At 60.9% G+C, this 13,618-nt stretch overlaps 1 protein-coding gene across 5 annotated transcripts in view; it reads right to left on the bottom strand.

The window, feature by feature from the left end:
• Positions 1-13,618, bottom strand: part of DGKD (diacylglycerol kinase delta) — a 105,065-nt gene that overhangs the window by 17,583 nt on the left and 73,864 nt on the right. For all 5 annotated transcript variants that reach the window (XR_006335917.1, XM_043878012.1, XM_043878013.1 and 2 more), the window contains 14 exons: positions 12,251-12,355; positions 11,873-12,005; positions 11,033-11,139; positions 10,557-10,682; positions 10,348-10,450; positions 9,403-9,565; positions 8,109-8,217; positions 4,766-4,905; positions 3,887-3,971; positions 2,856-2,950; positions 2,683-2,782; positions 2,326-2,605; positions 1,050-1,196; positions 321-449 (listed from right to left, as the gene is read on the bottom strand). Coding sequence is in view for 4 of the 5 variants with exons in the window: in XM_043878012.1 (XP_043733947.1) it covers positions 321-449; positions 1,050-1,196; positions 2,326-2,605; positions 2,683-2,782; positions 2,856-2,950; positions 3,887-3,971; positions 4,766-4,905; positions 8,109-8,217; positions 9,403-9,565; positions 10,348-10,450; positions 10,557-10,682; positions 11,033-11,139; positions 11,873-12,005; positions 12,251-12,355 (1,822 nt within the window). In the remaining variant the exon portion in view is untranslated. The remainder of the gene's footprint in view (positions 1-320; positions 450-1,049; positions 1,197-2,325; positions 2,606-2,682; positions 2,783-2,855; positions 2,951-3,886; positions 3,972-4,765; positions 4,906-8,108; positions 8,218-9,402; positions 9,566-10,347; positions 10,451-10,556; positions 10,683-11,032; positions 11,140-11,872; positions 12,006-12,250; positions 12,356-13,618) is intronic.

Here is a 13,618-nt window from a genome sequence, read left to right as displayed (position 1 = left end):
CCCTCAGCACCCAGCTCAAGCATCACCTCCTCAGTGACACCTGCCTGGGACCCCAGCTGGCACCCTGGGAGCGTCTGCCCTGTGTAATACCACCAGGGCGCTTTTCGCAGAGCCGCGACAGAACCCTGAACTCTGCCCGTCCTTCCCATGGACCTGTGAACTCCTACAGTGCAGGGACCTGGTCTCACTGAGCCCTCAGACCCACGACAGGCAGAGCGACAGCCGGTGGCAGGTTAGTACGCTGCGTGGGCCCCCTCCACCAAGACACACGGGCTGCTGTGAGGGGCCAGGGAGCCTGGCCCGCCCGGGGGGACACTCACTCGGGAATAAGATCTTCGTGTTCAGCGCTGGTAGGCCATCCCGGCTTCCCGACTGCGGAGGAAGAGATGCAGAACCGCCCGGCAACAAGCTCCCTTTGCTTATCAGCTTCTCGCAGGGGGACTTGGACACTGTCAGGACAGAAGACAGGCCGCTGAGCTACCAGCAGGCTTCATCAGGGAGGGGGCCCGCGGGCGGGCCGAGGCAGGCGAGCGGTGGCCACACGCAGTGGTCAGCCGAGGAGAGAGGCGCTGGGCTCAGACGCCCCCCAGTCACGGGACCCCAGTGGGGCTGGGGCAGTGCTGTCGAGGCCCAAGGCAGTGTCCGTGCCTGGGCAGAGGGCACTTCCACACGGGAATGGTGGTCGGGGAATGCCGGGGCAGGCTCTCCCCGCGGCTCATAAGGCTGTGTGCTGGGGGCTGCAGAGGTGGGGCTGTTCCACGGTGGCTAAGGGTCCCCAGGCGGCAGCCTGCGTGGCTGGGTGGCCGGCTGCCACCTGGAGGCCTCGAGCCCTGGGTTAGGACCCGATGGGCCAGGCGTGCAGGGAGGTTCGGAGGGAAGGCCCCTCCCAGGCCAGGGTCCTGCCGGGCCTACAGCAGGTAAACCGCACACATCAGGTGGTTTGCCAAACAGGTGGCAAGTTCAAGACTCTTTACACTTCCATGTGGCCACAGCAACCACGAGAAAACCCCTCACACTTCCGAGCACCCTGAAACGAGAGGGCCCTGTACCTCTGCGGAGACTCCGGCCCTTGGAGGCGCCGTGGCCCTCACCGTGGCCTGCTCTGTCGTCCGACTTCAGGTCCTTCTTCTCCGACTCGGAGAGGCCAAGGATGAAGCCCTCCTGCTCCTGGGTTTGGGCGTTCTGCTCATCCACAGCTGCACAAGGCAAGGTGGTGGCGGCTGAGCGCATGGAGATTGACCCGCAGCTGCCGCCAGGCAGCACACGGCCAACCTCGCCACCCTCACCCTCGTCTCAGCCGAAGGCTCAGATCCGAAGCTCCGACCCGACCCTCTGTCTTCCCGGCCCTGGCACCTGGGGGCACCCGGGCACTCGTGCCAACAGGCTGGGGAGGCGGGCCAAGGCTGGAAGAGACGGAGGCGGGGGAGAGAGGGACAAGCGAGGGTACGCGCAGCCTGGAGGGGTCGCAAGGTGGGAGCCGGGCCCATGCTGGAGGAGGGAGCCAGGTCACGACCTCACTAGTCTCACCACAGGGAGCAGGTTGATCTGCTCAGTGAAATGGGTCTGGTGAGAGCGGAAAAGGTGCGAGATGGCTTCCGACGGTGATGAGAGGAGAGACAGACAGAGGACAGGGGAAAACTTGCTGGGAGGGGCCTCAGGGTCGGGGTGAGGTTTACAGGTCAAGATGGTTTTACAGCCTTCGCTTTGAAGCTTAACAAAGGCAGTCAGAGAAAAGGAGCAAGGCACCGTGTGAGCCTCTAATCCTGGGGAGGTGTGTCTCTCCCAGCACCAGCCGGTCGCGGGCAGTCATCAGCGTGGCCTGGACACCAGGGCCAACCGCCTGTCCAAGCCCCTGGCCCTCACCCCTGAGGCCCACGCCTGCCTCAGATACCACAACACACACGCATCCCTGCCTTTCTGACCACCGCTCCGGTTCACCCAGCCTCTGAGCCCATCCCAGCTTCTCCTTCCATCCTATGGCCTCATCCACCACCTCTGGTCTGGGCCCCCCTGCCTCCTGAACACAGACTCCCAGTCCCGGGGGCAGGCCCCTCTCACTGGATAAGACCGTGGTCTGGAGAGCGACCACAGGTGAGGCCCTCCCAGGGAGCGGAGTCCCTGACACCAGGGAGTACAGAGTGGCTTCCAGCAGCCGGGGGTGCCCCCGAGGCGCCGGCGTCCCCTCAGGATCTCCCCTTCAGGCACAGGCCCAGAGAAGGGGGTTGCTGGCCCGCGTCAGGCGGCCCAGAGTGGCTCTGGCCTGCACGGCGGGTCCCCGCCTCTCACCAGGAGTGCCCGCCCCGCCCCGCCCCCGCGCCCGGCTACCTTTCTCTGTGTGCTCTATGATCTGGCGGATGGCCTTCTTCAGGCTGTTGGCCCTCAGCATAAGCTGCTCGCGAGGCCGGAATATCTGGGGCCGGGCGGGGCAGGCCGAGCCCACGGCGCGGGCCCCTGTGGAACCGGAGCCACAGCCACCGCCCGCCCCATCCCCGTCCTCCGCCTCCTCAGCGATGGTGGGGGGCGGCGTGGGCAGGGAGGATGAGGCCTGCGACTCGTCGTCCAGGGTCTTCAGCAGGGAGTCCAGCTTCTCCTTGAGGACGGAGCACTGGGCGGGAAAGGAGGCAGGAGTGGAGGCGTGCCTCCCCGCCCCGACACCCCCGCCCCCCAGGGGCTAGGACCCACCTTCTTGGCCATGACCTCCGACTCCTCCGAGCTCTCAGTGGTCTTCTCGTAGGCCTTCCCCACCCGCGCCACGAAGTCCTTCACGGTCTCGCAAAGCACTCTGTGGGAGGAGATGAGGCTTCAGAGGGGCCGTCCCTCTGGGACCCCTGGTGCCCCAGGCCACAGGCACTCACTTGGCCGACGAGATCACCACGGAGTGCTGGTCAGAGGTCAGGATCTTGGAGAGGTGGGCCGCGACCGAGTCTTCATAGAAGAGGATCTGCTGCACCTGCAGTCAGCCCGGGGGGCAGGCAGGCGGCCCTCAGTGTCGGGCCGTGAGCGCCATCCCTGCCTGCGGCCCACCTCCCTTCACACACAGCTGACAGATCTCACAGCTGCGTCCAGCTGTGGACCAAGGATCCTAACAGACTGCTCCTGGCTGCGCTCCTGCACCCCAGCTCCTCCCGAGTGGCGCGGGCCTGTGGCCGAGGCCCCCCACGTTTCAGCCAGGTGGGAACCTGGCCCAGGCCGCCGTCATCTCTCGATGTCGATCATCCTCTTCATCGCCCACCCCTGTCTGCAGAAGCAGGCGCTCTCCCCCTGCGTGTCAAGCTCTTTACTATCACTCTTCAGGCTTTGCCCACATACACGCCTGCTCTTAACTGAATGTTCTCTGCTTGTGGGACAGGTCCCAGCAGCCCAGGCAGGTGTGGCTGGGAGACCAGAGCTGGCCTGCTGCCCCTGACCCTCGGGGTGGGCAGACGGCCCCTGGCACAGCCCCCCTGCCAACTCGCCCAGAGGCTCGCCCCGAGGCCTAGGCACAGCGGTGCACCTGAGCTGCCCGGTCTCGGCAGAGTCTGGGCCCTGAGGGAACCTCAAACTCCCAAAACCCACCACAAAGTGAAAAGCGAGCTCAGCACGGAGCTAGCACGGGCTGACTGCAAGGGTGGGAGGCGGAGGAGGGGCCCGAGCGGGAGCCTGGGTGGGCGGAGTGTGGGCAGCAGGCGCAGCCTTGAACTGGGAGGGCAGGAAGGCCTAGGAGACCATCATCGTCACCAAGGACCCCAAAGCCTGGGGAAGGCCCCGGAAGCCCCCAGACGACCCCGAGTCCTACAGGGCAGCGTCCATGGGCTCCAGCCCCACCTCAGGGGGCAGGGCATTTGTGGTGGGGCCGGGGGGCGGGAGAGGCAAAGCAGGGAGGGCCAGGGCAAGCGCGTGGCGATACCTCGGAGCCCTCGCTCAGGTCTTCGGTGACGGTGGAGGCGGAAACAGGCCGGGGCAGTTTGGTCTCATAGGCCATGACGCTCCACCTGCACACACAGGGGCTCAGCAGGTTGGCTCCGGCCCCAGCCCACCCCACCTCCCCGTCCCATGGCCGAGGAGGGGGATGAGATCCTCTGACAACTCTGTGTCTGTCAGCCTGCTTCGAGCGCCCCCGGGGCCCCGAACCAGCTCCTCGCTTAACTGAGAACAAACGTCACAACCCGCTGGACAGGCATTCCCCTGCACGGCTGAGCCGCTCGGCCGGCTCTGTGCACTCTGGGCATTTCACAGCCTCCAGAGGCGGGGGCCGGGGACAGCAGAGGCGGCCAAGCGCACTCAAGACCACGCCTGCTCATGGCAGGGTGCGACCCTCTGAGAGAACGGGGTGTCTCCGCATGTCCCACGGGCTGTGGTCCGGGGGTGCACACAGGAGCTCGAAGCTCAGAGCAGCTTGCTTGGAAAGGAAGCCCATCTATTTCTAAACACATGAAGGACAGTAACCCCAAACTCCGATGCTTCTGGGAACACGGGACTGCTCAACTCTGCGATGAAGAGGACGGGTAGCAGACAAGGCTGCGGTGGCCACAGGGGACGGTGCCGCCTCCCGCTCTGAGGGGCAGAGGACCAGGCCTGGCTGGTAAGACCTGGCCACCTGAGGGCACAGTCCCAACCCCTTCTGCTCGTCAGCGCTTCCCTAGTCTGATCACTGGATAAAGCCCATCAGAAGCAAGCAATCGTGCTCAAGCAGGTGGAATTTTTTTTAGCACGTAACTGCAGAAGGCCTGCAGTCCCCAGGCCCCGGCTGAGAACCCCAGGCCGAGGGGCTGCGCAGCCTACTCACCTGTCCAGCATCTTGGTGCTGGCTCTCTCCAGCTTCTCCAGGATCTGCGGGAGCTGGGTATCGTCGTCGCAGGCCGAGCCCCAGCCTAGCACGCGAGCCAGGTCGTTCCCCGTGCCGAGCGGCAGCACCCCGAGCTGGCACTGAGGCAGGGCGGGAGACGTGGCGTCAGCAGCCCCCTGTCCAGCGAGCGTGTGACGGCTGAGCTCAGACGGGGCAGTGCTCGCACGTTCCAGGAGAGCCAGGGGCAGACAGGGGTCTCCCCAGCCTGACAGGAAGCTCCTCCCCCCACCTGCCGACACACCTGACCGTCAGCCCTTTGTCACCTCCCACCTTCACAGCGATGACCACGGTCCTGCCCCAAGTGGGGATACCTGAGCCCCCAAGAATCGGACTGTGACGCCCTCGCCTGCTCCCTCACCCACGACAGCACGTCCCCAATGCCAAGCTCGCCTCCTTGCCCCTGACAGCACCTGCCACAGCTGTAAGTCCCGTCCAGACAGGCGCCAGGACGTCCACTGTGGCCCTCAAACCAGCACCACGGCCACTCAGCCTACATCCCCCACACCCCGCTCAGGCCCTGCCGTCCACCTGGAATTCCCACCCAGAGCCTCCTGCACAAGGCCCCCTCACCAGCTCAGGGCTCAGGAGGCTCCTGAGACACAGACTGCCCAACAGCCTTCGACCGCTGAGCACGACATGCGTGTGGGGAGGGTTGCCGGTCCTCCCTACGCACAACGCAGCCCGCGGTCACCTGCCCTGGCCACGCGGGAGGCCCTGCACCCTGCCAGGGATAGCACGCTGGTGACGGCAGGTGAGGCCAAGGATGCCCAGCCCTGGGCACACAAGGCCCAGAGCCAGCTTTGCAGGCCTTAAAGGAAAGGGCAGGCAGCACAGTGACAGCCCAGCAGAGTCCAGGTCCTGGGGTCCAGGAGCGGAGACCACCCCCTCCCCGCCAAGCCAGAGCTCCGATGAGGGGGCAGCAAGGAGAGAGGAAGTCAGAGAAGCAGAGGAGGAAGAAGGCGCCCAGCTGGGGCTGCTGAACCACAGGACGAGTCTGGGCCTTGACGGAAGCCAGGAGCAGAGCGGCCCGAGCGAGGGTCTCAGGGCTGTGGGGGGCAGCGGGGGGCCCTGAGAGGCTCAGCGAGGGCCTGAGCGGAGCAGCCTGAGGGAAGGCCCCCAAGAGCAGTGGGCAGATGGTGCCGGGGGCCAGGACGACACCGCAGCAGCACACACGGCTGCGCTGGACGCGGCGGGGCAGCAGGAGAACCAGAGGCTACGAGGGAGGGCGCGAGAACCCGCTGGACCTCTGGCTCGGACGGCAGGCGGTGAGTGTCCAGACTCCGAGGAAAGGGCCGGAAGGGGGCGGGCAGGGCTGGGAACGTCAGCTCTGAGGCTCCAGAGGCACCTGGGGAGGGCCGGAGCAGCTAGGGACTCAGCTAAGAGTCACTGGCTCCTGCGGGTGCTGAGCATGTGGAGAATGAGGCAGGATCCAGGATCCAGAGGGGGGACGGGAGGGGCGGCCAGAAGGCAAGAAGCACCGAGAGGGCCGGGGGGGAACGGACGATCAAGGGCGACAGAGAAGCCAAAGGAGACGAATGCTCTCTGAACTCAGCCGAAGGCCTGAGAACCTACCTTCCTGACTTGTGATAGTAAAGCTCAGTTACAATCCTGAAAGGGAAGGAATCTTAAAATTGGATCTAAGCGTACTGCTCGAATGTCACCACCAGGGGGCAGTACTCGCTCTCCTAAGCAGCGGGCCTCCCTGGAGCCAAGCGGGGAGGACACCAGTGGTCCCCCTGTTGAACATCTTTCTGGGAGCTAAACGCGGGCAGCAAAGCTCCATCCCACTCACGAAGACCACCAACACGGTGAAGGATAAGTGGCAAACGAGGGATACACGGCCAACCAGGAATTCATGTCCCCAATACAATAATCCTCAGAAATCCAATTTTTAAAAGGCAAACAAATACCCCAATAGAAAACTAGGGAAGGTTAAAAACATCTGAGCTGGTGATTCATTTTAAAATTCATAACTGAGGATATGATTGACTTCACTAGTATGAAGAAATAAAAATGAAACATACCATTTTTTAGTCTACTAAGCTGGGGCAAGAGCTGTAAGACGCACAATGCCAGCATGTGGCAAGTTTTGTGAGCGACATGTACCTACAACGGGACAGCCCTGATGCAGGGCAGTCTGGCAGTAGCAGCGAAATTTCAATTTGGGTGCTCTTCAAAAGAGAACACAATTGGGAAAGTGCACACATGGTTTTTACCAGCATGGTCTTTAGGAAGCAACCTAAGTGTCCATAAGGGCGGGGAGATGAACTAGCCCCGGCCTGGTGCAGCCGCCGGCCTCCGTCCGCCGAGGAAAACCATCACACAGACCTCCATTTACTGGTGGACGGAGAGATGCTCAGTGAGCTGATTTAAAATACACCACGTTACTACACGGCACACTGCACGATGCTGACTGAGTCCACTTAAACTCCATCACACACTGTGCCACGCACATTCTAACAGGTCTGAAGGACAGTTGCTGAGAGGCTGTGTGCGTGTGTGTACGTGCTCAGTCTTGTCCGACTGCGACCCCATGGACTGCAGCCCACCAGGCTCCTCTATCCATGGGGTTCGCCAGGCAAGAATACTGGAGAGGGTTGCCATTTCTTCCACCAGGGGATCTTCCTGACCCAGGGATCAAACCTGCATCTCCTGCATTGGCAGGCAAGTTCTCTACCACATGAGGCACCTGAGCAGCTCTACTGAAATGCTGCTGCTGCTGCTGCTGCTGCTAAGTCGCGTCAGTCGTGTCCAACTCTGTGCAACCCCATGGACGGCAGCCCACCAGGCTCCCCTGTCCCTGGGATTCTCCAGGCAAGTTGCCATTTCCTTCTCAAATGCATGAAAGTGAAAAGTGAAAGTGAAGTCGCTCAGTCGTGTCCAACTCTTCGCGACCCCATGGACTGCAGCCCACCAGAAATGCTAGCACTGGTTAATTGTTGGGAGGGGGAGGGGGTGAGGAAGCCGGCGTAGAAAATCAATCAACACTTAAAACACAGCCCTAACTCTGACCTGAAGTCCAAGGATTCTCCTGAGCCTGGCCAGCTCACCAGCAAGAGGCATGGAGCAGATGCCATCATTACCCAGTAAGGAGCCGCACCTAGATCGGCCTTCCTGGACCGGACTGTTTTTCTGTCTGGCCCCGGGGCTCCACGATGCCGTCAGGCTCCCTGCCCTCCCCTCCGGAGACCACCCCAGGGGGCGGGCAGCATCACCCGAGGTGACCCAGCCTTTGTCCCGCGGCTTCGCTCGCCCCTGGGGCCGGGCCCTCCACACGAAGTACCTGCTTGTGAAGATTGAGGCTGTCGATTTCAGAGAGGACCCAACCAACGCTGCCATCTCCACCACAGACCAGAATCCGGAATGTGTCAAACTTCTGGAACAAACGCAAGCTGCCGAAGAAACAGAACATCAAGGGCGTGAGGTCTGTTTTAAGGGACAGACAACAGCCAGTCAGTCCTGGGCCGGGTGCCCTGCTGCGCTCCTCACAGCTGACCCTCAAACAGCCCGAGGGGAATCAGAGACCCGCTGCGCCCCGGCTGCACCCACTGGGGGCCACGGGCACCGAGAGCTAAGGCCTCCCAGCCTCGCCCCCACCCCTCTCCGCCGGCGCCCCCATCAGTCAGAAGCCCTCGGCTGCAGCAAGCGGCCCACACGTGACCTGTCCTCTGGCCCACCCTGCGCCCCTCTAACTCCAGCTCCGTCCCCTCCTGGTGCCCCTCCAGGTCCCCCTGCCCCTCATTGGCAGCGCCCTTCTGCTCACTCCCCAACCTTTTGCTGGGTGGCCTTATCCACATTCTGGCTTCAGGGACCACAGAGAGGCTGATGGCCCCGAATGGCCCTAATGCTGACCCCTCGGCTCTCCTGAAAGACCACACTTGTCCACTAGAACTACCACTTGAGCATCACATGGGCGCCTCCTTCCTCAGAGAAAGGAGGGACCACAACCGCCCGAAGCCAGGCCAGGCACCGCCCTCCGCAGGCCATCGCGCTTCTCCTGGAATGCCCCTAGGGACTCAGAGATCCTTCAAGAGCCTCTGCTCCTGCTGCCGGCGCCATCGTCCCAGAACAAGACTCCCTGGACTACAGCCTGCCAGGCTCCTCTGTCCATGGGATTCCCAGGCGAGAACAATGGAGCAGGTAGCCATGCCCTCCTCCAGGGGACCTTCCCGACCCAAGGATCGAACCCAGGTCTCCTACACTGCAGATGGATTCTTTACCATCTGAGCCAGCAGGGAAGCCCTTGATACTAAGCAGTCATTCAAAAGAACGAGGCCGACCTGTAACTCCTGATGTCAGAACACGTACACACTGCTGCGGGCTGACACCACACAAAGCCCTGCACAGAGGCAGGGGACAGAGGCCCCGTCCGCCTGGGGCGCACACATGCCCTGGAAAGCTGGAAGGACATGTAACTCTGAACCATTCAGAGCGGGCACCTCTGCTGGTGGGATTTGGGAAGGATAAGTTTTAGCTCCCATTTAAAATTTCCCGTATCTTTGAATCTTTAAATAAGCATACATTATTTTCACACAGTTTTTAAACTCCAATATATATATGTTTTATAGGCTTCCTACCCAAGGTGTGGTCCTCCATTCATGAGGTCAAAGACCTGGGCAGGGTTCAGCAGCTGCTTGAATCTTCGCAGGAACTTCACCCCCTGGTTGTCCCCACTCTTTGAATTGACGAAGACCAACAACGGACTCGTGCAGGACGGAGGACACGTGGCCTTCCAGAAGCCTGGGTGTGAGGAGGGAAAAGGACAGAAGCAGATCTGAGAGCCACGGAAGACACCAGGGCGCTCTCAATCACGTGCCAAGCAGACACCCCCGTAGGACGTAGAACTTGCACGTACACACCCGGGAAACCAGCAAGAGAGTGATCCACAGGTTCCCACATCGTCCCTGCGCACAGGTGAGCCGGCCCCCACGCGGGCAGCCTCCCTCTACAGGACTCGCCAGCCTCCCTCTACAGGGCTCGCCAGCCTCGCCTCTACAGGGCTCGCCAGCCTCCCTCTACAGGACTCGCCAGCCTCGCCTCTACAGGGCTCGCCAGCCTCGCCTCTACAGGGCTCGCCAGCCTCGCCTCTACAGGGCTCGCAATGCCAGATGCAGCTTTCAGCCCGGCAGGCTGACGTCCTGGGACACGCACCCCGCCCCCCAGCACGTGCTACTCGGACCATCACGGACCACCTGGACAGGGGTGCGGGGGTAGGAGAGCATGGGACTGGTGTCAGCTGCTAGACAGAGACCAGCTGACGGGCGGGTCACGTCAAGATGCAGAAGGGTCTCAGACTCAGCGCCTACTCAGTAGCCAACGGACCGGACCCACCACGGCTGGGTAAGGAATCTGGGCCGCGAGTCCAAGGTACCCAGCAGCTTGCCATCAGGACCCTGTTCACCACCACCTCTGTCCGACCACATCTCAACATCACCAACATAACCAATTCCAGAGCCGGGGAGGAGAGGGCCTGGAGAAGGCAATCCGAGGAAATGGCTGAGACAAGAGAGCACGGTACCCACCATCGGAATCGATGCTGTTGAGCGCGGTGGGCGGGATGACTGACACTTTGCACAGGCCCAGCGGGCACTTGGTCACCAGGGAGTCTCTACACGCCGTGTGCACCTGCAATGCGGGCCTCTGTGTCACAGGGGGGCGCCGGCCCCCTCCCGCCCCTCAGGACCCTGCCCAGCCTGCAGCGGCCAGCGTCCCCGCCGGCGGGCGCGCTCACCATGGCCTTGCACCAGAGGCAGCGCCAGTCCTGCAGACGCAGCACGCTGCCGCACGTCTTGTCACACACCGTGCACTTGGCGCTCACGGGCAGGTTGCCCTCCAGCCACTGGTGAGGCATGGCGATCTGCAAACCACACAGAGACACGCGCTGGGGGATGGCGGGGGCCCAGGGCGTCCCCGCACCCTCCATGCGGGCCAAGGTTCCTCCTCGGGCAACAGTGCTCCAAAATGGACTCGGCCGAGTCGTTCTTCCCCACGTGGAGGTGGGGTGCGGTCTGCCGAGGCTGCCCACACCTCTGCTCCCCTTGCCGGGCACCCACAACTCCCAGGGACAGGACAGAGCTTGGGGTGCCCGGATGCCAGGGGGACCACCTCAGAGGGATCCCTGCCCCCTTCCCCTGGAGGAAGAGAACTGAGCGCCAGGGGCGTCACGGCCCAGGACTAGGGGGGCCACACAGGGTCCCCTGGGCATACCCCGTCCTCGTCCTCGATGATGTCCTTCCCGATGGAGGCCAGCGTGGTCCACTTGCAGTTACTGGTCGCACGCACAGCACAGCGTTTGTGGGCCTTGAACTTACACACTGGGAGAGAACGAGCGCGTCAGCCTGGGGCCCATGGCCGTGGTCCGAGGTGAGCGGCCCTGCTCTCCTGGCCAAGGCGGGCGCAGCGTGTACGCTCAGTTCCCTTCTGAGCGCAGCCACCAGCCTGCGTGCAGCGCTCCCAGGGAGACCAGGTGGCCAGCCTGCCCAGGGTCAGCAGGCTCTCTGGGCAGGGCCAGAGAGTGAGCAGCTCGGGCTGCGTGGCCCCACAGTGCGAGGGCCCACATGGCCACACGTCAAGCACAGACACTGACACTAAGTGTCACATGACTTTTCTGTGTCACACAACGGTTGCCTTCTTTCGGTCCTTCTCCACCTTTGAAAGTTGTGAAAACCCTCCTTAAGGTCACCAGCCATCTGCGATCAGGCCGCAGGTGGGCACGGGCCTGGGCCACGGCTCTCCTCTCCCTGTCCCACCCGAGCCCTGCGCCCCTGCCCTCTGGGCCGCAGCTACACTGCGGCAGCGAGACGGTTGGATCTCTTTTCCCTCTACATCCTCCACGCTTCCTCTGTGTGTCTCGATGCTACCAATTCCCTTCTTTTCACCTTGTTCCATCACTGCAAAGAATCACTTATCCCAGACTCCTGCATGGGCACAGTAAACAAGGGTGGCATCACGCAGGTCCCTGGACGCCCGCCCGCCCACCCGCCCGCAAGTGACTACGCCTGGACCCCGAGGGCGTCTCCCGGCAGACCCCGGGTGCCCCTCCCGTACCTTCGCAGGACAGCCCGTGGGACGTGACCCCGGACAGGGCCTCGCGGCACACGTTGCAGTAGGTGGGCCTCGCGTGCGAGCAGGCGTACCAGTTGTGCGTCCCCGAGAAGTGGTCCATGCTGTACTGGGTGGGCTGCAGGGACGCGGGACAAAGAAGGCGAATGCGAGGCGCCCCTCTGGCCTTCCTGAACGTGTAACTTGGACGAGGTTCAACAAGAGATCAGACGGGGTCACCACCTGATGGCCCACAGGTAGAGCCATGCGCCTTAACCTCCAAGGAGCATCTGAGAGAGGGAGCCGCAGACTGGCAGCCCCGCGTGGGGGAGGCTGGGACTGTGACCTCGGGGGGGGGGGGGGGCGGGGGGGGGCTCCTCTCACCTCAAAGTGCTCCCTGCTCTGCACCGTCTTCAGGGCCGCAATCCAGTCTTCCATCTCCTTCCTGTTGTCGGCACACAGGATGAGCTTCCTACATGGAGTGATGACCTGGAGAAAGAGACAGGGAACATGCAATGTGTCCATGAGCAGACGACAGGTGCTAGCAGTGACGGAAACGTTCCAAGACGTTCTGAAAAGTTTCAAAACTTTCACTGTGCCCTTTCTTTTTTTTTTTTCATGAGAAAGTACTGCTTCATTCAGGTAGTCAATGGACCAGAACATAAAAAGATTATCCTTGGTCATTAAAAGTCAATAACAATCTCAAATCAGAAAGGCAATCAAATTTAGATACATATTCACCAAAGATCAACAGAAGTGAACATTTACCAGCAATTTACTACTTAGATAACCACGTTTCCACTGCTCTAAGGATCTCAGGAGCTGAGCACCCCGCACCTGAACAGTTTAGGGAAGTCTGACCCTCAGTTACTATAGGAATCTCCTGTGCATTTCAAACACATCAAACATAAATGTCCTTTTGAAAAAACCTGTTGGGGCTTCCCAATGGTAAAGAATCCACCTGTCAATGCAGGAGACTCAGGTTCGATCCTTGATCTGGGAAGACCCCAGCTGCCGCAGACCAGTTAAGCCATGTGCCACAGCTCCTGAAGCCCACGCACCCTCCAGCCCACGCTCTGCAACAAGAAAAGCCACCGAAAAGAGCACCCTGCACGCAGTAACTAGAGAGGAGCCCCCACTCGCCACAACCAGAGCAAAGCCTGTGTAGCCACAAAGACCCAGAACAGCCAAAAATAAAGTTACTGTAAAAAACCCTCTAACATGTGACAACAGAACCACCACCAGGAAATTTTAACAGGAAATGAGGTCATGAACCTAATAGCTATCAACAAAAAAAAGTAAATCTATAACATATAGAGACTTTATAAACAAAGAGAAAAAAAGCTATGAACTTGCATTTTGCTGAAGAGATACAAAATGGCTAATAAAGGAATGAAAAGATGCTTAATCACTCCTCACTGGGGAACACAAATGAAAAGAGCACACTATTTCTAACAGATTGGCACAGTTGTTAAAGATGCTAATTCAGTTGTTGGAAAAGGTGTGAAAGAAAAAGAGTGCAAACAGAGTACACACCTTTTAGAGAAAATGTTGACAATGTCTATCAAAATTTGAAAAATCAAAACCTTTCACCTAACTTTTTTATATTGCTATAAAATATCTACATGGTCCCAAAGTCGAGTTGACAAAATAAGGCACAGATTTTGTGTGTCCCCCATCCTGCTTCGGAGAAGGCAATGGCACCCCACTCCAGTACTCTTGCCTGGAAAATCCCATGGACAGAGGAGCCTG

Source organism: Cervus elaphus, chromosome 20 (genome assembly GCF_910594005.1).
Source record: "Cervus elaphus chromosome 20, mCerEla1.1, whole genome shotgun sequence".
In the NCBI taxonomy this organism is placed as follows: Eukaryota; Metazoa; Chordata; class Mammalia; order Artiodactyla; family Cervidae; genus Cervus; species Cervus elaphus.
Note: the sequence above shows the minus strand (reverse complement) of the source record. Positions and strands in the feature narration are given on the sequence as shown.